Consider the following 27,915-nt stretch of genomic DNA (forward strand, 5'->3'; position numbering starts at 1 on the left):
ACAGGTCCCTATGTTCATATTTCATTTTTATGTGGTTTACCAAAAAACCACCATGTTTCAAGCATCTCTGCAGTGTTTACAACCTGACAAACAGCCCAAAACACTGCCCTGCCCCCAAAAGAAAACTGGTTTTAATTTAGCCCTTGTTGCTCGAGTCCCAGTTGCTCTGACAGGAACAGGAATTTGAGACCCTTCAGCAGAGAGGTTGAGTTACTAAAACCTGCACCAAACCCAGTTTTTCTGCAAAGGTACAACCACAGCAGCAGTGCCAGGGCAGGCTGAGTGTACAAATCAGCTCTGAAGGACATGGACCCTGTGAAACACAAGCTGGACAAAGGAGAGGTGTCACTTCCCCTAGCAGTGAGGAGAATGTCAGGGAGCTCTGGGAAGAGCTGATGGAAAATTCCTGTTTAGATCTACTCAGGAATAGTGGTACATCTGGATGCTTTTTACAGACAACTGTATTTTACAAAGCCACCTGCAGATCCTGGACATTCCTCTAAGATCAGTGGTGTTAAATGAAGTGGTTTACCAGGAAAAGCAATGCACTGCAGTCCATCAATGTCAGAAATCATAAAAGTCACAGACTTTTGTTCAAATCCTAAAGAAAATTACAAAAGCATGGCCAGAAGTGTTTGGCCCAGCCTCTACCTGCCCTTTTCAGGTCAGTGGAGAATGCTGTGATGTTGAGGCTGGTCAATCAGCTTGACTTAAGAGCACATAGCATCAGAAAAATCCAAAATCTTTCTGTGGGCCTCTGAAATGGGAAGTAAATGTGTAAGCTGCACCTGGCAGGGAAAGCCAGAGCTTGTTCCCCCTTCTGTTCCAGGATCCTGGTTGTCACCAAATGGGATTTGTTTTACATCACAAAAGAAAGCTGTGTTAGATGAAGAGCACAGGCAAAGGAACATCACCAGCAGCAAGGAGCTCCAGCTTCAAACAAAACAGCCCTGACAGCTCTCCCTCCACTCAGGAAAACCTGCACTGCCCACATGCACTGCTGCTGCTCTTGCAGCAAATCCTGACCCAGTGACACCCACAAACCACAGCTTTTGAAGGATTGGCTTCCTCTGTCCTTCACAGCTCAACATTGTATTTCCCAACCAATTTTAACACATTTTTTCCAGCAAAGGCAATCTGAGCTTCAGATTTCACATCTAGAAATGACTCTTTAAACATTGCCCAACCCATCACCTTCACTGCCATGAGCTGTCCTGTCCCAGGCAGGACTTGATTCGTGTTTTCAACCACATTCCTCCCAAGGGATGAAGAGATGAAGAAGTTGTGTCCTGGTTGGGGCAGTTTCTCATCAGCTTTCAGCCCCCACAGCACAGCTGATGTGTGGCACTGGGTTTGTTTGGGTTGGGAAGGAGAGAGAGAGAGGAATGAACAAAGAGAAGAGCCACATGCAGGGATATGTATTCCTTAAAAATTTTTTTCTCTGTTTCTTGCTCTCAAAGCAAAGCAAAAGAAAGGTGATAGGAAAAAACCACACTGTGAAACAGACAGAAAAACTCCAACCCAGTTTCCTGGAACAGAACAAACTCCTAGAAACCACGAGAAAATGCCATTTTCAGTGTAAATGTTCAACTTCCCAATCTTCTTTTCCCTGTTTGAGCAACTCCTGGTCTCATCACAGAGTTCAGCCCAGCCCCACACACAGGAGCAGGCACAGGAGGGGCAGGGGAGGGAAGGTGCCAATAAATCACACCTAGTTCTTGTTATTCTAACCAGACAGCTGGAGCTGCTTTGGAAGCTTTAGGATTACATGGAAATGTGAGTTTGGGGCTGGATATGCAGGAACTAAAGGATCCTTCAGTCCAGAGGTGCCACTGCTGCTTCACAGGCCAAACACAAAACTCCTCCTCACTTCCCCATGCTGGGAGCAGCCTCCACACCCGGGGGTCTTTACAAACCAAAGATGACATCTGGTGTCACACCAAACACTGATCAGGAAACTGAGATGAAAATCGGCTTTCCTGACACTACATCCTGCAGCAGAAAGGGAAATCAACTTCTACAATTGCATGATTACATGTCAAAGCTCAATTAGGAGCAGGAGACAGCTGTGAGTTGAAGTTTTCATGGGAAATGCCAGACATTTTCTGTGATTTCTTGCATTTAAAGGTTCCAAAGTACAGATGCTAGTATGAAATCAAAGGCAAAATATCTTGAAAAACTGGAAAATGTAAATTTCTGACTACTAAAGTCTTTAACAAAGACAATCATCTGAGAGAGGCAGAAAAAGGCAGCAGTAATGCCAGGTCCCATGTGCCTTCTCCTCAGTGACTGAAGACCAAGTTAAACTGAGTTTTTAGCTGTAAATACACAAATCCACCACACTGTGCTGAGGGCTGTGCCACTTAACTCCTGTCCCATCTGCTGAAACACCAACTGGCCAAAATCTCCATCAGAAAAATCCAAATTCTGCAGGATGACATTCTGGTGGAGACACTGGAGGAGAACCAGGGCACTGACTTGTGTGCCAGCCTCCAGAGCTGAAAGGAAAGCCTGCACCAAGGAGCAGCTTTCCATGCAGCCCTCCAAATTTAGAGGTAAGTGACAGTAGATGAACACGGAAATAGAACAAAAATCATCCCAGGGAATTCAAGCCACCATGCTGGGAAGTGTTTTATGAAGCATTAATTGATGCTCAGTGCTGTCAGTACTGTAAAACCCCTGTAAAGCCACTCACTCCTAGATAAAAAGGAGAAAAGCCAACTGACTGTCAGGTCTCTGTGGCAGGTGTTTTCAGGATTCCAAAACCTTTACAGTACCCTTGTTATTTGCAAAATCCTGAGAGCAAGTAAGGAGACACTTTGAGGATGCAGGGAAGGGAACATGGATAACCCACCCACCCCACAAAGGAGCTGGTTCTGCTCCAGCACTGGACTCACAGCTTTCCCTCTGGGCCAAGCAGGCAATCCCATATGGAGCACAGTTGGATTTCTGGGGGATTGGTTGTTTTTTTACTATGTCCCCTGGTAATTTAAAGCAGGAGGAAAACATGCAGGCAATCTAGAAGTCTTTGAATTAGGTGGAGCAGAGCATTTTAGCACGGCTCAACCCAACTCCTTTCGAAAACCAGAGAAGGCTGGAAGGTTAAGGGAGACCTTTTGTGTAGGGAATCCAAACAAAGGAAAGACTGCCCTGAAGGTTACGCCCTCTCCTTACAGAGAGATGCCTCCATGCCTCATCACACACTCTTTTCAAAAATAAATTAAACAAAACAGATTTAAGAATAGCAGCGAGAAGGGTTTGTGTATTATGGCCACTCCAAGCTCCAGCATGCTGGATACACAGATCACTGTTTTACTTTATTCCAGGAAAGCAGAGGAAAGATGTTCTTCCCAATGCTCTCTGCAGCTGAGGAATAAAACTCTGAGCACTCTCATTTGGTCACTAGAGAGGGAGAAGGGAGGGAGAGAGAGGAGGAGGGAGAAGGAAGGGCCAGTCAGCTGCCTGATTCCAGCACTGCAATCCCACGACCCTTAACTGCATATTTAACCACTCTTATCCCAGGCAAAGAGGAGAGGGAGGAAGGCTGGGAGAACTCAGGCCACAGTGCTAATTCCTTTCCTGCACAAAGACAGTCTCTTGAGGACACAGGCCTGCCTCCTGTAACGTGATCTCATAGTCCAGGTGGGAGAGTTTCCTCCTGGGGAAGTTGGTGAGCAGTTCAAAGCGCTCGTTGGGGTATCCTTTGGACTGGACGTGCTTCACAAGAGCCTGGGGAGAAAGGAAAGCAAACCATTGTCACAGAAGTCAGAATGGGAAAAAAATCCTGTTTTCCTTTTAAAAGTGTCACCATTGCTTTTTTTTTTGGCTTGAGGGGAAGAAAGGACATCATGGTAATACTGGAAGCATAAACACCTCATGGGAATAATGTATGTAAAGCAGCCAGTGCTTCATCAATATCAACACAATTATTAAAAATAAAACATTTTTTTATGTTTTATATCAACAGTTAAAACTGATCAGTATCATCAGTTAAAACTCCTGAAGTGCAACTGTCTCCTTAAGCAATTTCTTTTGCTAGTTCTGGCCAGCTTTAAAATGGAAGCAACTAAAGGCTGAAAAAAAAAATCAGCATGGAAATGATGTTCACAAAGAAACACCTGAGACTCAATCTGGATCTGACTGAAAGGCTCCAGAAGATCACATGAGATGAGCACAAATGCTGCTTGCTCAGCTCTGCAACCAAAAGATGTCTTTACCCACAAACCTTGACTCAGCTAAATTCCTCTGCTGACTCTAGTGCAGAAGGGAAATCATATGCTGAGATAAATTTCCTTTAACTTCCACAGTCAAAACCAAAAGTCAGGGTTTATTTCAATTTAACATTTCTGTACTGCCTAAATGAATTGCTTAAGTATTCACAAGTGCTACATGTCTAATAATATGTGCAAATTTACTTAACAAGCTGCATTCAAAAGGCAGTCAAGCTTTTTTTCCCTTTTATTTTCAAGCAGGAGAGTCAGGGATGAGAACATGGGCTGAGGACACTGTGCATTCCTAGAGCTGCTGGCTATGCAATAGCCCCATTTTTTTAAGGGACAGGACACTTCCAAACCTACAAAAAATCCTTCTGATGAGGCTTGCTTTTGCCTTCCTATGACTCCAGCTGTTAGACTGACTACATTTAAATTTAAATGAGCTGAACTGGCCACTGTGTCCTGAAAACTCATGGCAAACAGGAGCACAGTAACCTCTTTACACTCTGCTCCCTGGAATATTCTGATGGAAATGCCATTCACATGGACTTCTCCAAGGTAAGGAGCCCAAAGCACAGCTGAGACACATGTGAGGCACAATAATTGACCAAAATTCTACCTCCCATGCAAAACCACCAACATTGTGTAATACATCTGTTTTGGGAGAACTTCCTCCAAAGTCTGCTCCAACATCCGTGCCCAGAAGGGAGGGTGGAAGTATGATGGGAGGGATGGAGAATGAGGAGTTCCACTTTTAGAAACAAAGCCCCAGAAATGAGAAAGCTGAGAGCATTTTATGGCAATTAACAATTAATGCAAAAGCCATTTAGAGTCATTTTACAATGGAAATGAGCAGTGTGGGGATTGAGGAAGACACTGGAGTGCACATAAAACCCAAGCTGCAGTGGAGACACACAGAGCCAGTGGTTACCAGAGAGGAATGACGTGGATCACAGGGCAGGCACTCCCTGGATACACCTCTCCCAGCAGATCTGATTCCAACAGTGTCTCCCCAGGCACAGAAATTCTCCAGGTTCATCTTTCCTCTACTCATAAAGGATTCCCATTAAGGCCACTCACCAGTAGTTTAGCTTGTTCAGGCAGTGAAACTTGTTCCCTCTTTCCATCTGGATACCTCAGCATCAGCTGTGCCTTTGGTCCTGCACAAAGGAATTTATCACAAGTTAACACCAGGGCAGCTGAGCTGAGCTCCTGGGTAGATTTTAGGTGGGACAGCACAGCAGGGTGAGGGACTGGAGACAAACACAAGGTTCCAGGCTGTGGAGATAAATTTTTATCACAAGACTCTTCCAAAGCAGCAGTGACTGACCCCAGGCAGTGCCCAGAGCACCTGTGTTACACCAGAGTGGACTTTACTCCTGGGCAGGACCTGAGTCAGGGAACCCAGAGTGCTCTGCAAGCTGGGGCACTGCTGTGCTGCTCTTGGATCACTCACACATCTGCTGGCAAGGAGGGAGGAAATCACAAGGGATTTTTAAAAGAAGGGATGAAACCAGGCTTGGCAGCCTATGAAGAGTTTCAGGCAAAAAAGGCCCAACAAAAGCAATAAAAAGGGGCACTTACCATTCACGTCCAGGCCCCGGAAGGTGCTTTCAGGCTTGTCAGGCGACTCCTCCAGAGCCCCTGCATCGATGCAGGGCAGGACTCTGTGGTTTGATGTTGTCCCAGGCTCAGTCCTTGCAGAGGGCTCAGGCTGAGGCCTCCGGCTCTCCTCTTTTTTACACCCCAAGTCCTTGTGTGGAGACTTCCTCAGCTTGGCTGGAATCTCTGTCTCCTCCTCCTCCTCAGAGCCACAAACAGAAATAAACTCTTCGCTTCCAGAAAAAAGCTCTGACTCCGACTCCTCATCTGACCTGCTCTCCTGCTTGGCCTGGGAGGAATCAAAATGTGTCTCCTGCAGGGAGGCTCTGATGGCAGCTTCCAGCTGGCTGTCCTCACTGGCATCGATGAGACTCTCCTGTGGGATGCACACAACATGTCACCATCATATTTTCTGAAAATATGACAGTGACATTTCTCTTTGCCCAGGATTCTTCTCCTGGGAAGCTGAGAAGCCTCAGAGAGAAATGAAAACAAAATTTATCTGATTGCTTCTCCTGTATTTTGCTGCTTTGGAATGTGGTCTGGAGATTGTTTACCAGCTGGTCATTGTTTGATTGGTTCCATGTGAATTGTTTTAACTTAATGACCAATCATGTCCAGCTGTGTTGGACTCTGGAGAAGAATCACGAGTTTTCATTATCATCCTTGTTAAGCCTTGTGTCTGCATCCTTTCTCTATTCTTTAGTATAGTTTTCGTATAGCGTAATGTAATATAAAGTAATGTAATATAAATCTATGAATAATGTAATGTAATGTAATGTAATATAATATAATATAATATAATATAATGTAATGTAATATATCATAATAAATTAGCCTTCTAAGAACATGGAGTCAGATTCTCAATTCCTCCTTCATCCCGGGGACCCTGCAAATTCAACAACGACACACACTGCCTGCAAACAGGCACTGAAAACCAAAAGGACATCAGTCTTCCAGAAGGGAAGGCACTTAGCCTGTCAGGATTACATGCTGTAATTACTCAGTGGCTTCTCCTTGGAGTTCTGCATGGAGTAATCAATATTCCTTTCACACTCTGACTGCTAAATCCAAACCAAGTGCCAAAAGCACAAGCAGTGACCCCGGGAGAAGGCATTCCTGGCACGCTGAGTTTCTGCATGCCCCTGCACGAACTCCTTGAGTGTGTCTGGGAAATGAGGAGAGCTGGACAAGCCCAGGTCAGAGTGCTGCTCCAGGCTGTCTCCAGGGAGCCCCACACTTACAGAGCGGGAGCATTTCTGGGGAGGGCTGCTGGAGTGGCCGTCCAGCTGGCCGTGCTCGCTCAGGAACCCGGTCACTTGGTCCAGGAAAGAAGTCACATCCAACTGGTGCCACTCCACGAGCTTCTGGCCTAGGGAACAAAAGGTGCCATCAAACAAAATTTCAGCGAAACGCTGCAGTTTAGTGGTTAAATGTGAAGAATGTGTATTTTATGATTGGCTTTTTGCAAATATTAAAATGAATACTATATGTGTTATGTTAGAAAGTTATGCTGTATTAATTTTCTTAAGTAGTGTGTTAAATATAGTTTTAGGTTATAACATAATGTTAAAATAGAAACTATGCTATGTAAGATATATTTTTTTAAAAGAGAGGAATGAGGTACTCCCACTGAGATACCAGCCACAGGACACCTGAATCTTTCAAAGAAAGAGAATTTATTGCCCCATTATCAGAAGAAACAAACTTCTTCCTGCCTTGCTCAGCCCTGAAGACACTGTCAGGATTAAGAGGAAGAAGCTGACACTGACCAGACAGAATCCTGTGTTTGAATGGAGTTTATGCATCATGTATGAGGTGTATGAATATGCAACAGGTTATTGCTTTAAGGGTTAATCCTCTGTTAACGTGGGTCCTTTTTCAGGCTTATTTTGCCCAGAAAAGGTACCTTGACTGTCTGTAACTCTTTGTTTCTATTGTTTTGTATTGCCCTAATCCAAATTGTCCAAATTTTAATACTCTAAGTATATTCCTATTTTTATAACCATTTTATTACTATTAAACTTTTAAAAATTTAAAAACAAGTGATTGGCATTTTTCACATCAAACACACCAACTCACTGCTGCAAGAGTCCTTATTTGAGGAACTGCAGCTTCCCACAGGCTACCACCTGCTAATTATGGAGCTTCCTCCTTCCACCCACTGAAAAGGGACAAACATGGATACAGACACAGTTTATTTCCATTCTTTTCTTTTAACCTATGGGAATGTGAGCACAGAATGGTGAATTTGGCCTCAAAAAGCAAATCATTAAGTTTATGAAGAAGCATTTCTCCATTTTTGCCAAATTAATTCTAACCCTTGGCAAAGAGCATTTGTTCCCAGAAGGAAAGTGCTAAGAAGAGAATTCTAACTTCAGCTGCAATATTAAAAAATGTATGTATTTTTACATTTGGGTGGTTTAAGTCAGCTACACAGAGGTCTCATCTCTATCATTTCAGTCCTTAGAAACAAAAGACCAGACCAACATTATATAATCAGGCAGCTGCATTATATGATGATAAAAGAAGCTGCTGGATACAGAAGAAAAAGCAAAAACTTTGAAAGAGCTGCAGGGAGAGGGAGAAATTTGATTGTTCAGGTAAAAAACAAGCAAAACAAAGCAAAAACTTGAAGCCAAGATGGTATTTCAAAATTAAGAAGCAATTTAAAGTCATTGCTGAGCCTCACAAAGCTCTGTGGGAGGAGCAGAAAGCAGATTCATGCAGCAATTACAAATATTGTAGTTATTCATCACATGACTTCAAGAAGCTTTTGAAAGACTTCAAAAAAAAGAATTCAGAGTTTTTCCACCAGATGGAACTATTTTCACTTTCTAAGCAAAATACTCGCCAAGCTTCAAATAGACAAAATTTCTGCAAGTTTTGGGTGCTTAGTTCCCTTAGTTCCTCTGGGAACATGCTGAGTCAGTCCTTGAGATTCTTCAGCCAAGTGTAACACAAACTGCAGTGGAAGGTATTCCAGCTTACAACTGTCAGTGGATAACTCCATTTCCAGTGAATAACTCATGGGATAACTCCAGGCAAAGCAGCTGCCACTTGTCTTACCTGTCCTGGGATCCAGGATGGAGACATAAGGGAAGTCTGCTAATTTATAAAACTGTATGTACCGCTGTCCTTCCTCACTGTCGTGGTACACCTACAAAATTGGGCACATTAGTGGCTGAAAACGGAACAAAACAAACTCTACCTTGAAAATGCACAGAGTTTTTCTCTCTTCTGCAGTACAAACTGCAAATGGTACACATAGTTGTAACTCTGAAAAGCTGGAATTAAGCCTCTAGAAACTACATGGTATTATCTTGTTTGCACAAATGAAAGGCAGTTTATGCCTTCAAATGCATATCCATGAATTCTATCTCCAACCATAAAATACATACACTCCATGAAGCACACCTTTTCTGCAGGTTCACCAGGAGAATTCCATCTTTTCCAAATAATTCAATTTTTCTCCCACTGTCCCATCAAGCAAAGCCACACATCCATTCCCAGGCAATTTCTCACCTGCCAAAAAATGAAGTGGTCCCTGATGATGTTCTTCACAGCCTCGTTGCTCCACACATCACGGTTGAGGCACTGGCAGGCAAAATCTTGCACGTTCTGAATGTTTATCATGAGCCACTTGTTCTGCATCTGACCACACTCCTTGGCCTGGAAGCAGAAGGAAAAGCTTGGTTAGATCAGGCTGAAGGACCAGACAGCACCGATGCCAGCAATGATCAGAGATGGCTTCTACCACTGCCAGACCTTCCACCAAACCCCTTCACAGTGAGGAGGATGGACAGAGCTAGTGAAAAGGCACCCACAAAACAGAAGGCAGGGCTGAAGGATCTGCTTTAAATGAGCCTGGTTGAATTACAGAATCACATCGATGAACAGAGCTGCTGCATTTCAACAAGCCAAGCACAGGGAGGGAAAAGCAACTCAGAGGGGGGACACACATGGCACTGCTGAATAAAGTATTTATTCAGGGAAAAGTGTAGTCAGTCCCACTGATCTGACAACAAAGACCTGCTCAGTCTAAAGATAAACCCATGGACCATCTAGTTAAGTAGGCTGCATAATTGACAGAGGACTTGCATTGATTCAACAGCACCCCTTCTCTGCGTGTTTTCTTTTTCTCTCCAAGTTTTGAGTTACTCTGTGACTGTCCAACTGCCCAATTAGGCATCCTTTTTTGATGCTGCTTATCCAGACTGCAAGTGGGGAGGGAGACAGGAAGGCGCAGGAAGAAATCTTACTGGTTTGAGTCACAAAGCTGGCACTGTCTGATTGCTTGGTTGCAAGTTAATGGTAGGAGTTTGATCAAGAATGTAATTCTGATCGCTGAACTGTCATACCTGTTGAAAAAAAGAGGGCTAGATCAACAGCAGGAATGCTCTTACCACCTGGAAAGACTGGAGCTGGCATAGGAACTCTCTTTGCTTTAAAAAAAAATTAATTTAGAAGTTATGCTCACCATCCTGCTGGTAATCAAAGGAATTCAAAGGATAAAAAAAAATCAGGGGAATCAGGATGTTATGGAAGATTTTGCTGTTTGGGCATTACTTTGTTCCCCAAACCAAAGTTTTTACTTTTGAAATGAATTTTAGTCTGTGCAGTTTGGAACAGTCTGCCTGTCCATTGTGTCACAGACAGACACGTGAACCCCACACACTCAGCATCACCAAGGCAAGAATCTCAACCTACAATGTGGCCAAGTGCCCTGCAGAGGCAGCTTTTGTATTACTCATAGGAAAAAAATGAAGGTAGAAGCATGGAATAGTCCTATTCCCACAAGGGGCCTCACACTAACTACTTACCACTAAATTTACACTGCCAGCATCCAGGTCACCAGGTGAGAAAAGTGGGGAAGGTGACACCTAAGGAACTGGCAAGGGTCTTAAATATAATTGTCATGCTTTTATTTAAAGGACTTGCTTTGAGCTAACTGCATTTTGAGAATTAGTTCTAAAAACCAGTATGAGATGAGGCCTGAAGGCACTGCCCAAGTTGAAAGGGAACAGAAATCCTTGTGTTATTTAAGTCAATTGGATTGCCTTAGCCCTGAGTTCTCAGGTAATCTGTTAAAAGAACACTCCCAAAAATACATAATTAGAAAGCTGGAAAGTGCATCTCATTCTTCTACCCTCACTCTCTATATCTTTTAATATTAATGAAAACCTCTGGCTCTACCATTCCTCTGTCCAGCTGAGGGCATTGGAAGGATGCAAGCAGGAAATTCCACAAAGAAAATCTACAAAACTGAGTTTTCACCTGCAGAACAGTCAGAGCTTTTGAAACTACTTTTAACTTCTTTCTAAAAGCAAGCTTTGGATTTAACACTTAAAAGGACACAGTTAAACTGCTGCTATCTCATACACAGAGTTCTTATACAGTTCAAGGGGTTCTTCTGAGGGGATGGAAGGACAACAGTGTGAGGAGGAGAAACACTCTGGATTTGGAGATTATATTATATTATATTAGGGTCATTTTGGTAAGTGACAAGGCAGCAAGGGAAGGTTCAAGAGCTGGCTTGTGTATCCCAAAAGCTGGGATCTGATGGATTTAGATCCTCTGTTTCCAATATCAACTTTCCCTCCTCCTTTGAGGTATAAAGGCCAGTGGCAGGCACTCACAGAGCCCACAGACAGGGCAGTACAGGACAGCCACTCTTTGCGAGCAGAGCCAGTGGAGCACAGATGCAAAAACCAACCCAAACCAATCCAATCTGCCCTAAGTGTGCCTTTATCCTTTCTGCCCAGTCACATAATTCATCACTACACCAGCAACCTGGTGAGACAAGTCTTGCTTTACGCTCAGTGGTGGATCTCCCTGTGTAACTCTGGCTCCGGCACTACTAAAAATAACTTCCTCCCATTTGACTTCTCTGAACATGTATGGTTTAGAAATGTTGGGGTGGTTCCTGCTGGCTCAGTTTTGTTGAAATGCAATCCTTTCAAGGCAGCAGAGAGAAGGAGGAAGTGGAGCCAGCACCTTGTGATTCTCTGGACATTTCTGTGACTCAGTGGGGAAGATAACAGTTGACAGAGAGTCAGAGCAGGACATAATCAAACAAGAAATCTCCTATTTGGGCCACACTGCTCCTTCCTACCTGGGGCAGGGCACCCAGGCACTCCTGAGCCACAGCTGTACCTGCAGCTGTGCTGCCCCAAACCAGGCCAGAACCACCTTATGCACAGGTAATTGCTCCATTTAAATACAGTGACCAGCTCAGCTTCCAAATGATTGCTGCTTTTTAAGTAGAAACAAAAAACCCCTCAGAGTCTCAGCTGTAAAGCAGGGAGCAGCTAAAAAAGGTTATTGTTAAATGGGAAAAAGAAATCATATAGACAGACTTGAAACTCTGCAATTGAGTGACATTCAGTCACTTCATTGAAACCCTGCTGAGTGTTAAGCACAGAATTGCACACACCAGCACCATCCTTGCCCACAAGAAGTGCAGGCTAAGTCACTTTGGTGTGTCCCCCTCAAATTCAATCCTCTCTTACATCACAGGCATGTAGAGAGAACACCTGCCATTCTTGAGAGCAGCCTGAGATGAGAACAAAACCACACTCTTCTCAGACATGTCAGGTGTGCAATTTATTTATTTTACTTGAAGGATTTATTCCTAACAGATTTCACATTAATGGGAGAACTCTAGTCAGTCACACACTGAACTTTACAAGTACAGTGATCATAAGCTGTTCTCCATGTGGAGCACAATGTTTTTTTCATATATAGCAAGTAAAAAAACCCAAAAACTGTCATTCAACACTCAAAAATTTCTCTGCCATGGAGTTAACCCCACCTATTCCTAAAGCTGGTATTACTAAGTTTAAATGAAACAGCAACTTCTTGGGCCTTACTGGTAACAAAGTTTCATTGTAACTCAAGAAAAGTGAGGTTTCTTGGGGAAAAATTAAGATAGTTACATGCACTTACTATCAAAAACAAACCTTAAAGTACCCAAACATCAGCAACAGTTGATAAGTGACAAAGATACATAAGACCAGATGTCACCACTCCTGCCAACAAAGCCCTAAATCCTAAATGGCTCTCTGATAAATGTGCATGGCTCAACCCTGGCAGAGTGTTCCTGCACACCCCTCCAGAGGCTGGAACTCACCACACACCAACCTTGGAAAGAAAACCCCACTTAGATCAAAGCTTAACTACAAGAGCATCACAATGACAGGATTTAGTCTTTGATAGTCTGGAATGTGATGTAATCTCTGGTTTATCATTTATATCCATTTATCTCAGCATACAGAGAAGGGAGAAGCCAAGAGCAGCTTGCTAGAGATGAATTTTGGGAGACTGTGGTCACTGAGGCCTTACACTGTCCCAGGCTGAAGCAGTAGAGCAGTTTGCAGTCAGAAAAGGTAAAATGCAAAGGGAAATGGTCAACACAGTGAGAAGGTGTGAAGAGTTATATTGCAAGGAAGTTGAGGAGCATCAGTGTGAAATGAAGGGTATCCCAAGGGACAAGGAACTGTACAGGAACACAGCAGGGTGAGTGCCAACACCAGAAAGTGTGCAGGTCTTTAGAGTGCAGGTACTGCACAGAACAGGGCAATGTGAGTGTACACAAACCCCTTCCCCAACCCCAGCCCACCCCTTTTTTAAATCACCTTTCAGGACTGAGTAAGAATGCAGAGACTTTAGGACAAACAAATCCATCAATCATTTATTTCACTCTCTGACACCATTTCTGACTGTGACAGTCTTCACACATTTCCAGCAAGACCCAAGGAGAGACAAGCAGCCATCTCAAACTGCACAGCAGAGCTGAAAGGGTACCTGCTGACTGCTCCTGCAGCAGCACTGCCTGCTGCCATGTGAATTTCCCTCACTGGTGCCTTTAACCACACATTTGCTGGTGTCACCTGTCACTGTCATATTTTCTGAAAAATCTCTTTGCCCAGGGAAGCTGAGAAGTCTCAGAGAAAAGTGAAAACAATATAATCTCATTTGCTTCTCCTGTGTTTTGCTGCTTGAATGTGGTTTGGACATTGTTTACCAACAGGTTCTTGTTTCAAGTGAATTGTTTTTACTTATTGGCCAATCAGGGACCAAGCTGTGTCAGACTCTGAAGAGAAAGTCATGAGTTTTTCATTACTACATTTCAGCCTTCTGTCTGTATCCATTCTCTATTCTTTAATATAGTTTAGTATAGCATTCCTTAATATAAAAAAATATCATAAAATAATAAATTAGCCTTCTAAGAACATGGAGTCAGAGTCATAATTTCCTCCCTTCAATGGGGGTCTCTGAAAATGCCACAGTCACCAACAGCTCTGGACCCCAGGCCCAGCAAGCTCCATCAGCTGGAAGACCTGAAAAACATCTTTTAAGGCTGCTCCTCTGCTCCTACTGCACCAAATTCCTCCCCAGGCTGGACACTGCTGCTCTCTGCCAGCATCCTCTCACAGCTAGAATTCTGTTAAGGAGGTTGTGGAGGGCACCCTCAGAACACAGGAATTAGTGACAAGGCAACTGATCCCCAGTGATATGGGAAGCATAAAAAGAGAGATGAGGGTAATGGGATGAGAGCTGGAGACTCCATAAAGGCACACAGTGTTACACCAAAAGCTCTCCAGCAGTGCTCTAGTACTTGTGCACAGCAGTCAAGGCACACGTGAAAACAAGGTAAATAATATTTTTGTTCAGTCAGTCAGTTGTGCAGACTTGTGCAGTTGGTTCTCCAACATCTGTATTGCACCATTTAATCATTACTTTGCATTCCCATGCAGTAAAAATAAAGATAATTTCCATCATCAAGCTCATCTATTCAAAGGTGACCAGGAGAAAGTTTAGTAATAACTGGAATTTCTGAAAAATATCTGGAAATTACAGACTCAAAAATTAAAAATATATACCAATCTGCATGTTCTCTAATCATTACTTAAGTCATTGATCCATATCTTAACAATTTAGGGATAGATCCACACATGCCTACACAGTCAGGGAAGGTGACACCCGAGATTGTTTAAAGCTGACAGTGTGCTGTATCTCTGGGATACTTTCCCTAGCACCACCAGAAGTAATAGACAACCACTGTGATTTTATAGAACAACTCCACTGAGGATGAAGTTGTGGCTTGATAGCAAAGACACATGCAAATATCTCTACTCACTCAGGTATCAGAAGCCACTCAGCCATGTTAACTCCACCTGAGCTTCTCAGCAGGGCTGTGCTGCAAACCACACTGCCCTTTGCTGAGTCCTCCCTCACCTGTGCAAAGCAGTCTTAATCCAGCTTTTTCTGTGTCCTCCATGGACACAGTTCAAGGGATGCAATTTTCCCATTCTGACCAGCCTCCCTTGCTCACTGAAGCCTTTCACCACATGTGATTTGCCACACTGATATTGAAACATAAACCAACGTGGTCTGCATGGTGAGGACTTGGACTTGATGATCCTGATGGGTCCATTCCAGGTGACACCATCACCAGTGAACTCCTTCAACACATCACCAACATTCCCAAGGGCAGTCCATCAAACATTTATCACTGCCCAGTATTTTGCAACCTCTCACTGTCCAGCCATGGATCCATGGTGACCCCCAAGGGTGAGCCCTCACCGTTTCAAAGCTGCCTTTGTGCATCAGGTCAATGGGAGGCCTGAAGAGATCAGCCAGCGTTGTCAGCTTCTTGTCCACCGCTCCTCCATTGCGGAGCTCCTGCTCCTGCCGGACTGCACGGCCCCAGGAGGAAAGGGACAGAGTTAGACACACACACACTCACCAGGGGCATCCATAACTGCCTAAATGCCCAAACACACAGCTGAAATGCTCAAACACACAGCTGCTGGGGTGGAACTCCCTCCAGCTCCCAGGAGGTTTGGGGAGAACAGGGCTAGGGCAGCTAAGGAGTGCAAATCCCAGGATATCTCTTCCCAGGGTCAGTCCCACTGAACAAGATTAGCTGGTGTGGAAGGGCAGAACCGCCCTGTCTCAACTTAATAAACCTGAGGGGTCACATACCAATATTTGAAAACAAAGGAGCCAAAAAAAGCCATGACTTGTCCCCAGTGATGCTTTTAAATGGAAAACTGAGCTAGATTGTAGCAATGTAACTTTTAAAAGGAATATTTCTATTGTAGTGTGTCCATTAGTTGGCTGTGGGGCAATCCCATAGCAAAGAAACAAAGAAACAGATTTAGTTTAGGTAGAGAAATCTCTTTGGATGTTTCTTTTAAAGTAGTATCAATTTTCTTTTAAAGAGTATCCATTCCATCTGAAATAATACCAAACACATTTCCAACACAGACAGGACCATGGACAATAAAGGTAAATCACAGCAAACACATGATGTATTTTATAGAACCAGGTCAGCTGAAATGGGCAATAACTATCCCATGGCCACAACTTCTCCACTGTGGAAGAGGCTGTCAATGGGCCAAAGCATAAAACCCATGCTTGAGCAGACACACAAGGAATAAAGCATCCCTATGGAGCAGCCCCAGGAGCCAGGAGATAATCTGGAATTTCATGGCCAGGGCTGCTTTTCCAGAGACAGCCACACAGTGATGTCTACCTGTCAAGGTCTGCCAAAAAACATGATAAAGCTTCACCATAAACCCTTACAGTGTATCTCTCACAGGAATCACAGGGTGGTTTGGTTTGAAGACCCTAAAGATCAGCCATGGGCTGGAACACCCTCTGCTAGTCCAGGCTGGAAGATGGTGACAAAAAATTTAAGGGTATTGATTCTGTACATGGTGCATTTTCACTTCTAAAGCTGCCAGTGATTTCAATACTTGTGTTCATCATTACTGGAAAAGGGGAAAGAAAGTAACTACCAACACCTATTTTCAGTTTGGCAGCCAACCCCTAGAACTGTGTGGGAACATGGTCCATGGACCCCAGTGACCAGTGACAGGATGAGGAAACAGATTCAGGTCACACCAGGGAAGGCTGAGATTGGATATTAGCGACAATTTCTTCATGGAAAGGGTTGGCCAGCCCTGGCAGGGATTTAACAGCCATGTGGATGTGGCACCTGGGGACATGGGGCAGTGGTGGCCATGGCAATGCTGGGAGAACAGCTGGACTCAGTCTCAGAAGACTTTCCCAACTTTGCTGATCCTGTGGTTACACCTCAGGAACACTCCAGCAACATCAGCACGACAACCATAACCCAGATGTGAAACACCTGGTGTTGTGCTGTCACAGAATCACATTCTGTGACACTTCCTGGATGAAATAACAGCCATGCTGTGGCATCTGGAGATTTCGTGCATGAACAGCCAAGGGCAAACAGTAACTAAAGCCACAAGAACTTCCTGCTCAAGGAGGAAGCCTCAGGGCTACTCCAATGTAATTCAAGTGCCAGAATGTCCACTGCCTAGCCAAGAAATATCCAGTAGATTAATTTAATTTCTGCTTGGGTGTTATGATTTTTCCCCCTTTTCAGTTCCTTCTAGAGCAGAAAAAGGGGTTTTTTTGAGAGTTAGCAACACCAAAGCAGACAGAATATACTGTGATAATCATAATTCTATGATTCTATACTTCTAATAATGTACCCTGCTACACAACTGGCAATTTAAAAATGTTTCAACAACTGAAAGCTGTCCTAGCCTACAACAGGAATGATTTAGTCATCTTATTTGCATTAAAAGAAAATAATTAAAAGAAAATATTTTATTTTATTTCTTTTTATTTGCATAAAAAGAAATAAAATAAAATAAAATAAAATAAAATAAAATAAAATATCAGGCTTGCTGATCAATAGACACTTACTGGTTTCTGTCTGAAAATCCCGAAAGCCATCGAATATTGAGCGAGCAGGTCTGCGTCTTTTAGGAGCTTTAAAAAAAGTAAAGAATTATTTGAAAAGTATATTATCAAAATAAATGCCTATTAGTACTTTACACTTTACATGTGTAGGAGAACAGAATAGGAACCCCAAGCAGGGACTGTGTGGGAGTAGAGGTCATTGGGAAGGGTTGGAGATGGATGGAAGTAGGCAGAAGACAATTTGTAAATTCCATTTCCTAGCACATCCTCCCTCCAGCAAACCTTAGCCCAGAAACAAAACATGAATCAAAATACAGAGAGGCTTAAAGCCCCTTCTGATGGGCTTGCCAAGACCCTTCAGCATGGAGTGGCAGTGCTGTCACAGCATCATCTTGTCACAATTCCAGCCAAGATTTTACCCAAGGCCTTCAAGGGGATGAAAAATTTCAAAAGAATAAACTCCATGAGATTTTATTTTTTTTAATGAAGAAACATATTGTTTTTTCTACAGTGCATTTCTACTCTTTTCTAAACTCTTATCCTGATCCTGTCCCAGCTTCTTGGCTGGACTGACCAGCCACACTCTTCCAGTAGATCCAGCATTGCTGTTTGCAAGGAAACCTTCAGAACTGATTATCTGCAGAGAGCCCAGGAAGGGATCAGAAACAGCATCCTCAAGTCCCACTTAAATCCTAAGGTAAAGCACAAGCACTGCACTTGGAAGGAAAACAGAACTGCCTGTCAAGATTATTGCAGCCACTTATCTCCTTTCCCATCAACTGAAAGACAGAACTTCCAAAGCCCAATTGCTACAAGACATAATAAATAAAAAACAAATTAAAGTAAGATAAACAGAACCTATACCCAGTGGAAATGTGATGATACAGCCAATCATGGAAAAAGAAAGCAAGCCTGAAGAAGGGATGTGCAGGGAATAACACCTCTCAACTCCAGGGAGTAAGGTCTCCCTCACTCTGAGTGTTTAGGCACAAGCCAACCTCAGAACAATTTAAACTCAGCTGGAACAGGAGCTGAAGGAGCACTGGAGCAAAAGCAGCACGTCCCTGCCAGCAGCACAGGTGAAGAGGCTCTCAGCAACCCAGGAGGATCCTTTGTACTCAATGATGGGATCCATGCACCCACCAGGGCACAAACACACAGGGTCACCTCTTCAGCTGGAAAAAACCTGAGCTTATACAACCATTCAGTATGACCCTTCAAAACAGAAACTGCCACCTCCCCTGCTGTAAGGCTACAGCAGAGACCAATTATCTCTCCAGGTTCAGCTCCTCTGCCAGGCTGCTCTGTGCCAGGAACACAAGTGGCACTGCTGGATCGCAGAGTGCCAGGAGGGAATCACTGACCCAGGACAGTGACAGTGTCACTGAGATCACTGTGGAACAGGTAGGCATGAGAACACTAAGTGCTAGGATCAGCAGATCTGAATCCTAATAACCCACAGGAGTGAACAGATCTTTGTCAAAAACACTGTTGGGCCACAGGAGAAAGTGCAGAGAGCTCCTCTATCTTCAGAGAGGCATCAGCAAGGCATCTTCCTCTGGATGCACATTTCCTGCTGCAGGACTGCCCTCCTCTGCTACTAAACTCCCCACTTCCAAAATCCAGGTAGGATGGGAAGTGCAAGGATTAGATAAACACAGTGTGTCCTTGTTTTCATGTCATTGCATCTTACGGTTGAGACCTTCAAAGTCCAGCTTCACTGCTGCTGACAAGGTGGCCTTTCAGCAGCAAGGGGAATGTCATGAAATTACATCAGTGAAGCTCACAGAAGTGCAAAAACACTTCAATGAAAGCAGATACTTTGTACATCATTCCCTTTTTGCCCAAGTGCAAATTAAGTTTTTCAAATTGTTGTTACTTTATGCATCTCACATCAGGAAGTAGAAGTTTAGTCCATTTCAGTGATTCATATTCTGTCTAAAGAATAAACATTTTCTGATGGGACTGGGGACTGAAACATATTAAAGGAGTCAAAATTGTCCAGCTCCCAAAACAGACAGGAAAAAAATTGCTAGAAGGACTAAAACTAGAAAAGCTAATATTGCTATCAGTGCAAGTACAGCAAAAGGGAAGTGGTGTGCACCTGTACTGCCCGGCATTGTGTGCTCCCTCTGAACCACCCTCAGCTTGTGCATCCTGGCTAAACAGCTCTCTGATGTTGAAAAAGAGTCAAGAAAAAAATCAGTTCCAGGGTACACCTGAAGCTTGGCCTCCTTCCCCTTTCTACTAAATGATAGGAAAGAGCATTTCCCATGGTGTGAGACCACTGCAGTGACAAGCACTTGCACAGCCTTCCTGGTGAAAAGGGCAAAGCTCTCAATCCATCTGACATGGCAAAGGCCAGCCCAGAAATGCCCTGCTCCACATGAGAAGGACAGAGACAAGAAAAGTTGTGCACAGCACAGCTTAAAGAGCAAATTAAATTCCTGCATGAGAAATGGAGAAGGGGATGAGCAATCAGAGTTCAGCCCTTCTTTCTGATCTGTCATCTCAACAATTTGTCCTCTTCATTTTCACCTGTCAGCCAAGGCTCCATCTTCCATCCCATTTCCACAGCAGTACCCCACAGTTCTGGGCCCCCAGATGTACACTTAATTAAGTTAATTGGCTGCCACCTCACAAAGTCTCATGAAGCAAGATTTAGCAAATTAGTACCTCTGGGAATTAAGCATCTCTTGTGTGTGAGATTTTTAATACCACTGGTGTTATTTCTCCTTATTAAACAAGTTTTGATTTTTTTAGTCACTTAGCTCACCTCAAGTTAAAGAAAACAGAAACAAAATAAGAACACAAGCCTACCTCCAAACAAGGGCTCAGGCTCTACTAAGATTTCCTGCTTTTGAGGAATTGGAGCTCGTACTTCATCCCTACCAAAGAAGAAGAAACAAAAAAGAAAATATCAGAGGGATGATAATATTCCAAGTACTGTACAAACCACATCTCATTATGCTCCAAGGCTCCTCCAACTCAAACCAGTTAGAGATGCTGCTGTACCACTGCACAGAATGAAGAGGTTTGGGATTAAGTGGGTTCTCAAGGGAGCATCTGTTCCCACTCATGGCACTGGTGCTGGACCTGGTACCCTGTGCACTGAGAGCTGGCAAGGATAACTTTTGATAAAACATTACACAAACCCCTGAGTGATGTGATCCCAGGCTTGGTCAATCTATATTTAAACATTTTTTGTTCTTGAATAACTTTGTTAGAACTTGGAAGTGTTTAAAACCTTACCAAAAGATGTTAAATAATCCACTTGCCATCCTACTTTCCTTGCTAGCTACATAGAAAAAAATATTATCTTCCTGATTACCAGCTTTTGTCTGTCAGAAGACTTTTTGCTTCCACCTGAAAGTCACACCTCTCTTTTCCAGAAGGAGGAAAACCAGGTCAAGATGGCCATTTCCCGCATTTCTGAAGCAGTTCTTGGCTTACATAACTGAGCTCCCTCACATGTCAACAGCCCAGTCAGTTATACTTGCAGACACTCACAGGTAATCCAAAACAACAATTAGGAGAAGAGAGGAAATCACCAAGAAATCACTGTGACAACAGTGTGGTCACCTGGCCCATGGATTTTTGTGCAGAAGGATTCATCCATTGCTACATCCTGTCAGTGAGCTCCCTCTTCCCCCAGACTTCCAAGGTGTGAAGAGTGCACTCTGCAGCTCTTGGCCATGCAGCTTTCAAAAGGTAATTCAGGATTGTCAGCAGCATACACCTTGCTCTTACCCTCCACATCTTTGATGCTCTGGGCAGCTAGTTACTCTCCACTTGCACATTTACTGTTCTCTCCTCCTAGGAGGAACACTGAGCTGATCAGCACCTGGAGAGTGTTGAGTATAAAAAAGAAAGCATTCCAAGAAAAATCTGGAGCCACTGATGTGCCAGAAGTTGTCTAGAAATAAGAACACTAACCTATATACCTATTTTAACTTTGTTAAAGGCTCAAGTAGGAAGGCACCTCACATCAGCTATAAAGCACTAAAAGAATTATTTAAATTTAAATTTATACATGTGCTTCAGAAGTATGAGAGGCAAGGATTTTCCTTTATAAGTCAGCTGTCTTTTTCCTGGAGTGGAAGATTTTCATAAGTACAAAAGCCTGGTTTACATGTAATTTACCATATTTAATGAATGTGATTTATACCACTCAAGACAGTCCCTTTATCTCAGGCAGTCACATTAATGGGCAGCACTGAGATTCTCTGATATGCTTAAGTGGAAATTCTCTTCCTTTTGCAGGCATCTGATGTGTCAGAGACTGGTGAAGGTGCTGAAGGTGCTGATTCCTCTGCATACTGGTGTACAGGCCTGGCTTTCCAGTGCCAAACTGGTTAAACCCCCACTATAAAACCCTCACAAGTCAGGCTCTTCTCCCAGGTAAGGAGAGACAGGATGAGACAAAACAGCCTCAAGTTGTGCCAGGGGAGGTTTATGTCAGATATTATGGCAAATTTCTTCACAGAAAGGGTTGTAAAGTACTGCACAGGCTGCCCAGGCCAGTGGTGGAGTCACAATAAACATATGGATGTGGCACCTGGGGACATGAATTAGTAGTGGTGGTGCTGGGTTGATGGCTGGACTTAATAATCTTTTCCAACCTTAAATTCTATGAATTTATGAAATGGGAGTCAAGTGGCTGCATTTATAAGAACCAAACCATGAGAATCTCTAACTGCCAAATTAGCGTAAAGCAAGATTGCTGAAGCATTTAAAAATGAGACTCTCTTATTACTGGATCCTTACTTTAACGACTTGGGCTTTGTTTGTAAAAAACAGCAGGTGAGAGCTACAGAAAACTTCTGAAGTGCAAGAGACTCACAAAGCAGAACACTGCAGCAATCAACTGACCAAGACCAAAGCAGTGTGCAATGCTGTGCTGAGGGGTGGCAGCTGCCTGGTTGGCCGTGCTTTTCACAGTGCCATCTCAGTGCCATCAGAGGGCCAGGCTGGCTGGCACAGCCGTGCCCAGGGTACGTACTCGGGGTGCGGGCGGGCAGCAGACACGGCTGCAGAGCTGGTGCTGGGCTCCTCTGCTATGCCCCCTCCATCCAGGAACATGGTGACAGCCATCTCCAGGTTGTTGTTGCAGGCTTCCAGCATGTGCTTCCCCACGCTTTCACTGGCACCTGCAATGCCAAAGGGAAAGAAATCACAACGTGGGGTTATTAATTGGTGTGGTGTGGTGAGGGCTTCCAGGATGAGGTGAGAGGTGAGAACTGACTTCAGGTTCTTAGAAGGCTGATATTATACTATATTATATTCCATTCCATTGTATTACATTATATTATATTGTGTTATATTATACTGTATTGTATTCCATTCCATTGTATTCCATTATGTTGTATTGTATTATATTATATTCCATTGTATTCCATTATATTATATTGTTATATTATACTGTATTGTACTCCATTGTATTGTATTCCATTATATGATATGATATGATATATGATATTATATTACATTACATTATATTACATTACACTACATTATACTGTATATATTATACTATATTATATTACATTATATTACATTACATTACATTATATTGTATTATACTGTATTATACTGTATTATACTATATTATACTATATTATATTATATTATATTATATTATATTATATTATATTATATTATATTATATTATATGGTACTATATTATACTATATTACATTACATTATATTATATTACATTATATTATATCATATCATATCCATTATTTTACCTTGTATTACATTATATTACATTGTATTACACTGTATTGTACTACATTATATTATATTACATTATATTACAAGAAAATGATCTATTAAAACTATACTAAAGAAAGAGAAAGGATACATCAGAAGGTTAGAAAAGAATGAATAATTAAAAACCCATGACTGACCAGAGTCCTGACACAGCTGGACTGGGATTGCTTATTAAGTAAAAACAATTTACATGGAACTAATTAAAGATGCACCTGTTGGTAAGCAACTTCTAAACCACATTGCAAGCAATCAGATAATTATTGTTTATATTTCTTTTCTGAGGCTTTTCAGCTTTTCAGAAGAAAACTCCTAGCTGAGGGATTTTTCATAAAATGTAGCAGTAACAACAGCATTTTGACTGGAAGTGCCCAGAACAGCTTTCTCTCTCAAAGCATTAATAATTAGGAGGAACAGTTCATCAGCTGCCATTTATCCCTGAAGCACAACTGTGAAACGTGCACAGCTCAGGGGGAAGGGGATGCTTGCAGTCAGGACTGCCAGGCTTCTTCCTGTCAGCAACTGAAAACCTACAGGAAACCATCTGAGGGCTTTGAGCACGATGGGGATTTTCTTCTACAGGTCAGACATTTTCAGACATGAGTCCAGAGGAGACCATGAAGGTGCTGTGAGGGCTGGAGCCGGGATGGGAGAGCTGGGGGTGCTCACCTGGAGAAGAGAAGGCTCCAGGGAGAGCTCAGAGCCCCTTCCAGTGCCTAAAGGGGCTCCAGGAGAGCTGGAGAGGGACTGGGGACAAAGGATGGAGGGACAGGACACAGGGGAATGGCTGCACACTGACAGAGGGCAGGGTTAGATGGGATACTGGGGAGAAATCCTTCCCTGTGAGAAGTAGAGGAACCCTCTAATTTTGTGGATTCCCACACTGGCACAGGGTGCCCAGAGAAGCTGTGGCTGCCCCTGAATCCCTGAAGTGCCCAAGGACAGACCTGGAGCACCCTCAAGGACAGACCTGGAGCACCCTGGGACAGTGGAAGATGTCCCTGACCATCACAGCAGGTAGAACAAGATGAGTTTTAAGGTCCTTTCCACGCCAAACAATTCCATGATTCTGTGGATTTTCCAACACAAGCAGGCATACACAAAGAAAAATGAAACCCTGGCTGCCCCTGGATCCCTGGAAATGTCCAAGGCCAGACCTGGAGCACCCTGGGACAGTGGAGGTGTCCCTGACCATCACAGCAGGTAGAACAAGGTGAGTTTTAAGGTCCCTCCCATGTCAATCCATTCCAAGATTCTATGAATTTTCCAAGCAGGCATACAGAAAGAAAAATGAAAACCTGACTTAACATTTTAACAGGAAGAATATTAAATCAGCTGCTAAAATTTTTTTATCCACTTGTAACAGACATTTAGAGAGGGAAGAAAAGACACTCTGATTTACTGATTCTGCTGAAAGGCAAAATCAAACCAGCAGAAGTTCAGTTTATATAAGAAGGGAGGAAAAAAGCAGCCAAGAGGGAGAAAGTAACACTTTTCTACAGGGTTCTTTGTATAATGACTAACATTTATTCAAATCACAGAATCATGGAATGGTTTGGGGTGGAAAGGAGCTTAAAGCTCATCCTGTTCTACACCCTGCCATGGGCAGGAACACCTTCCACTACTCCAGGTTGCTTCAGGCCCTGTCCAGACTGGCTTTGAACACCTAAAGTGCAACTAATCCCAGTTTTATAACATGCTCAGGATGAAGCAAAAGTTCCTAACATCACCTGTAAATGCTTCCTCAGAGGATGAGCCTCTGTGTCCCAACTTCTCCCCAAAAACCATCCCCTCAGCAGAAGCTCCCTCAGGAGAAGCTCTCCTACATCCCAATTCTTTACAGCACCTTCTCCCTAGGTGGTGGACTGCCAAAAAGCTTATTTTCCTTTGGAAAGGCTGGTAGAGAGGAAGAGTGCTAAAATGCAGCTCAACCAGTCTGGGAGCAGCTTTGGGATCTGTAGGAATTGTTCCTAAGTTCACAGCAAGTCACCAAAATGACAACAACACTTTGCCCAAAAACAGGCTCACAGACAATGTCAGTCTGGGCAAAACACATTCAGATATTTCTCAGATTTTCTGGGAAAGACTCAAGAAGCTCTGGTTTGAGCACAGAATACACCCTGAAACCGTGGAGCTCAATCAGTTCTAAATAACCTGCACATCAAACCACGGAGAAAGCCAAACTGACTGAGGGAACAGGTTTCCCAAAACACCCAACCTGCCACAACAAGCACACTGGGATGACAGGCAGCTGTGTTTTTAAGACCTTAACTGAGCTGAAAAAAGCACAAAATAAAAACTAGTGATACCCCAAAAAACCAATGAGAAGTTCAGGTTTTTCACTCAAACGATTTTTTGGCATTTTCAGCACTTTTCAATGTTAACTGTAGCAATGAAACCACACCTGTGGGCCTGGAACACACAGACCCCACTCTGCACCTCCCTGCAGAGTCATGCAAAGATTCATTTGCAAGAACTGGAAGAAAAATGATAATTCAACCCTCTGCTATTATTTCCAGAGACACTGACACAGCAAGTGCCTTCACTGATTCCTCATCATCATTCCTGAGGGAAGTGCCAGCATATCAAAGCTTTCAGTCATTTCAGAAACAGAAAATTCTACATATTGGTTAAGTTTCAAAGCAAATTTCACAGATATCCCATAATTTCCTTGAAGAAGACTGATGCTTTGAGAGGCTACCTAGAACAGAGGCTGGGCAGAGTTAAAGGAATAAAGTAGGGATTTATTTAAAGGCTTTCAAAGGATACACCTTGGGCAGTGCAAGAGCCTGGCGGTGGGTACACCCAAGATGGATCCAGGGTCACAAGTTTTCACACTTTTATAAGTTTTGGTCCATTTCCCTATTGGGGTTAATTGTCCAATTACAGCCTCAGGTAATGCAGTCCCACCCTCTCAGCCTGCTCTCCTCAATTCACTGCTGTTTGTACTTTTGGGGCCTGAAGCTGCAATGGTGTCCTTGGTTCTGGGGCTGGAAAAGGATTATTTTGTCTGACTAAACTGTGAGGAGAACTTGCTAACACTTTACATGAAGTTCAGAGTTATATACTAATACAGAACAGAATCTGGAAAATGTGAAAACTGAAACTTGAGGCAGCAAGACACACAGGAGTTACATTCTGTTAGCAGTACTCTCCTGGATGAGAGCACCAAAGAAACACAATTCTGCCACCAGGATCAAAGAAAAGCATGAGGGACTATTCCTCCTCATCCCTGATGCTGGAGATGATTCCCTCAGCCTTTTTCCCCATAGACAGGAGTGACTGGAAACACAAGTCCGAGTTGAAAAAGCTACTAACACAAAGCCCTGAGGTGTGAGCACCTGTCACACCACAGACAGCTCCACACACTCCTAGATGCAACCTTAAATTCTGTTAAAGGTAAACACAAAACTTCAAAACTTCACTTAATAGTGGATGGCTGAAGCCCAGCAGGCTATTTCTTTTTTGGTTTTGGAAGCATAGAGGGGCTCTCTTATGTTGAGAATAAAATATGTGTCTAAACATAAAAGGTGTCAGGAGGAGGAAAGCAGCACAGCTCTGCCTGTTCTGGGTCAGGTTTTTAGCAAATATCTCACACACAGGCACATACTACCGAAAATATAATTGCTGGAGGTTCTTTTTGTTCAAAGGGTTTACTCTATAAAGATTCTTTAGGAATAGCTGAGAGATCTGTAATTTCCCTGCTTACATCCTGTCGAGGACTTGAGTGTGTCCAAGTACAGGGACACAATCTGAAACGGAGCTGGTGTGGACAACGGAATTAGAGCAGTTTCATTTCCCTTTGGCTGTTTAGTTGACACATCTTATTAACCCCTCTCGCAGCATCTGACACGCACAGCCATCAGCCAGGGGTAACCACGGCGAAGCAGCTTAAACACAAAGTGGGTCAGGAGCTCCGAGTACACAGCGTGAAGCAGGAGCTGTCACCTGACGCGAACTTCCACGGAAAAGCCACCAGCTCTCCCCGTTCCCAACTCGAGCCGCCCGCGCTGTGGGATATTTCTGCTTTTTCACAGGCGGGCTCGGGGCTCCGCTCCCGGGTCAGAGTCACCGGCGGGAGCGGGAAGCGGCAGCCGGGGCGGAGCGCGGCCGGGAGGGATGGAGGGAAGGGGCAGGAGGGAGCAGGACACGCACCCGCGCCACCGGGACAACCGAGGAGCTTCCGAGCCACCGCTCAAAGGGAAGCGAGATCTCCGCCGCGCAGGGAGCGGGGCCGGGCCCGGGGCGCGCCCCGGCACCGCCGGCGCCCCGAGGGAGGCGCTCTGAGGGCAGGGGCAGCGCGGAACCGCTCCGCCTCGGCCCGCGCCTCCCGCCCCCGGCCCGCTGGCGGTGAGGGCCGGGCGGGACCCTCCCGCGTGAGCCCCGCGGCCTCGGCGCGCCCCGCGCCCCGAACTCACCGGTGATGGCGGTGAACTGCTGGACCAGCGCCCTCAGCGCCGCGGCGCCCGCCGAGCCCCCGGGCGCCGCCATCTTGCCGCCGCCGCACCACAACACACGCGCCGCCGGCCGGCGCGCGCTGCGCATGCGCGGGGCCCGCCCGCGCGCGCGCCCCTTCCCCCGC

The 27,915-nt window shown here is 44.1% G+C and overlaps 1 protein-coding gene across 1 annotated transcript; it reads right to left on the reverse strand.

The window, feature by feature from the left end:
• Positions 1 to 525: 525 nt before the first annotated feature.
• Positions 526 to 27,824, reverse strand: UBXN7 (UBX domain protein 7). The gene is made up of 11 exons (XM_054282967.1): positions 27,752 to 27,824; positions 22,564 to 22,711; positions 20,382 to 20,449; positions 17,565 to 17,630; positions 15,405 to 15,517; positions 9,342 to 9,488; positions 8,886 to 8,976; positions 7,061 to 7,188; positions 5,799 to 6,192; positions 5,295 to 5,374; positions 526 to 3,729 (listed from the first exon to the last, which is right to left on the reverse strand). Exons 1-11 carry the CDS (start codon positions 27,822 to 27,824, stop codon positions 3,568 to 3,570), a joined length of 1,470 nt encoding a protein of 489 aa, XP_054138942.1. The 3' UTR covers positions 526 to 3,567.
• Between the last annotated feature and the right edge of the window lie 91 nt (positions 27,825 to 27,915).

This window comes from Melozone crissalis, unplaced genomic scaffold, assembly GCF_028551555.1.
Source record: "Melozone crissalis strain CALT ecotype California unplaced genomic scaffold, PUWL_Pcris_2 ptg000034l_1, whole genome shotgun sequence".
Taxonomy (NCBI): Eukaryota; Metazoa; Chordata; class Aves; order Passeriformes; family Passerellidae; genus Melozone; species Melozone crissalis.

Excerpts from the sequence above, each read along its gene's own strand:
- UBXN7 (XM_054282967.1), bottom strand. The coding sequence starts at position 27,824 with ATGGCGGCGCCCGGGGGCTCGGCGGGCGCCGCGGCGCTGAGGGCGCTG. Across the intron at positions 17,631-20,381 it reads GCCTGAGCCCTTGTTTGGAG|CTCCTAAAAGACGCAGACCT; the intron begins GTAGGCTTGTGT and ends CTTTTTTTAAAG. Across the intron at positions 6,193-7,060 it reads CCCAGAAATGCTCCCGCTCT|GAGAGTCTCATCGATGCCAG; the intron begins GTAAGTGTGGGG and ends TGCATCCCACAG.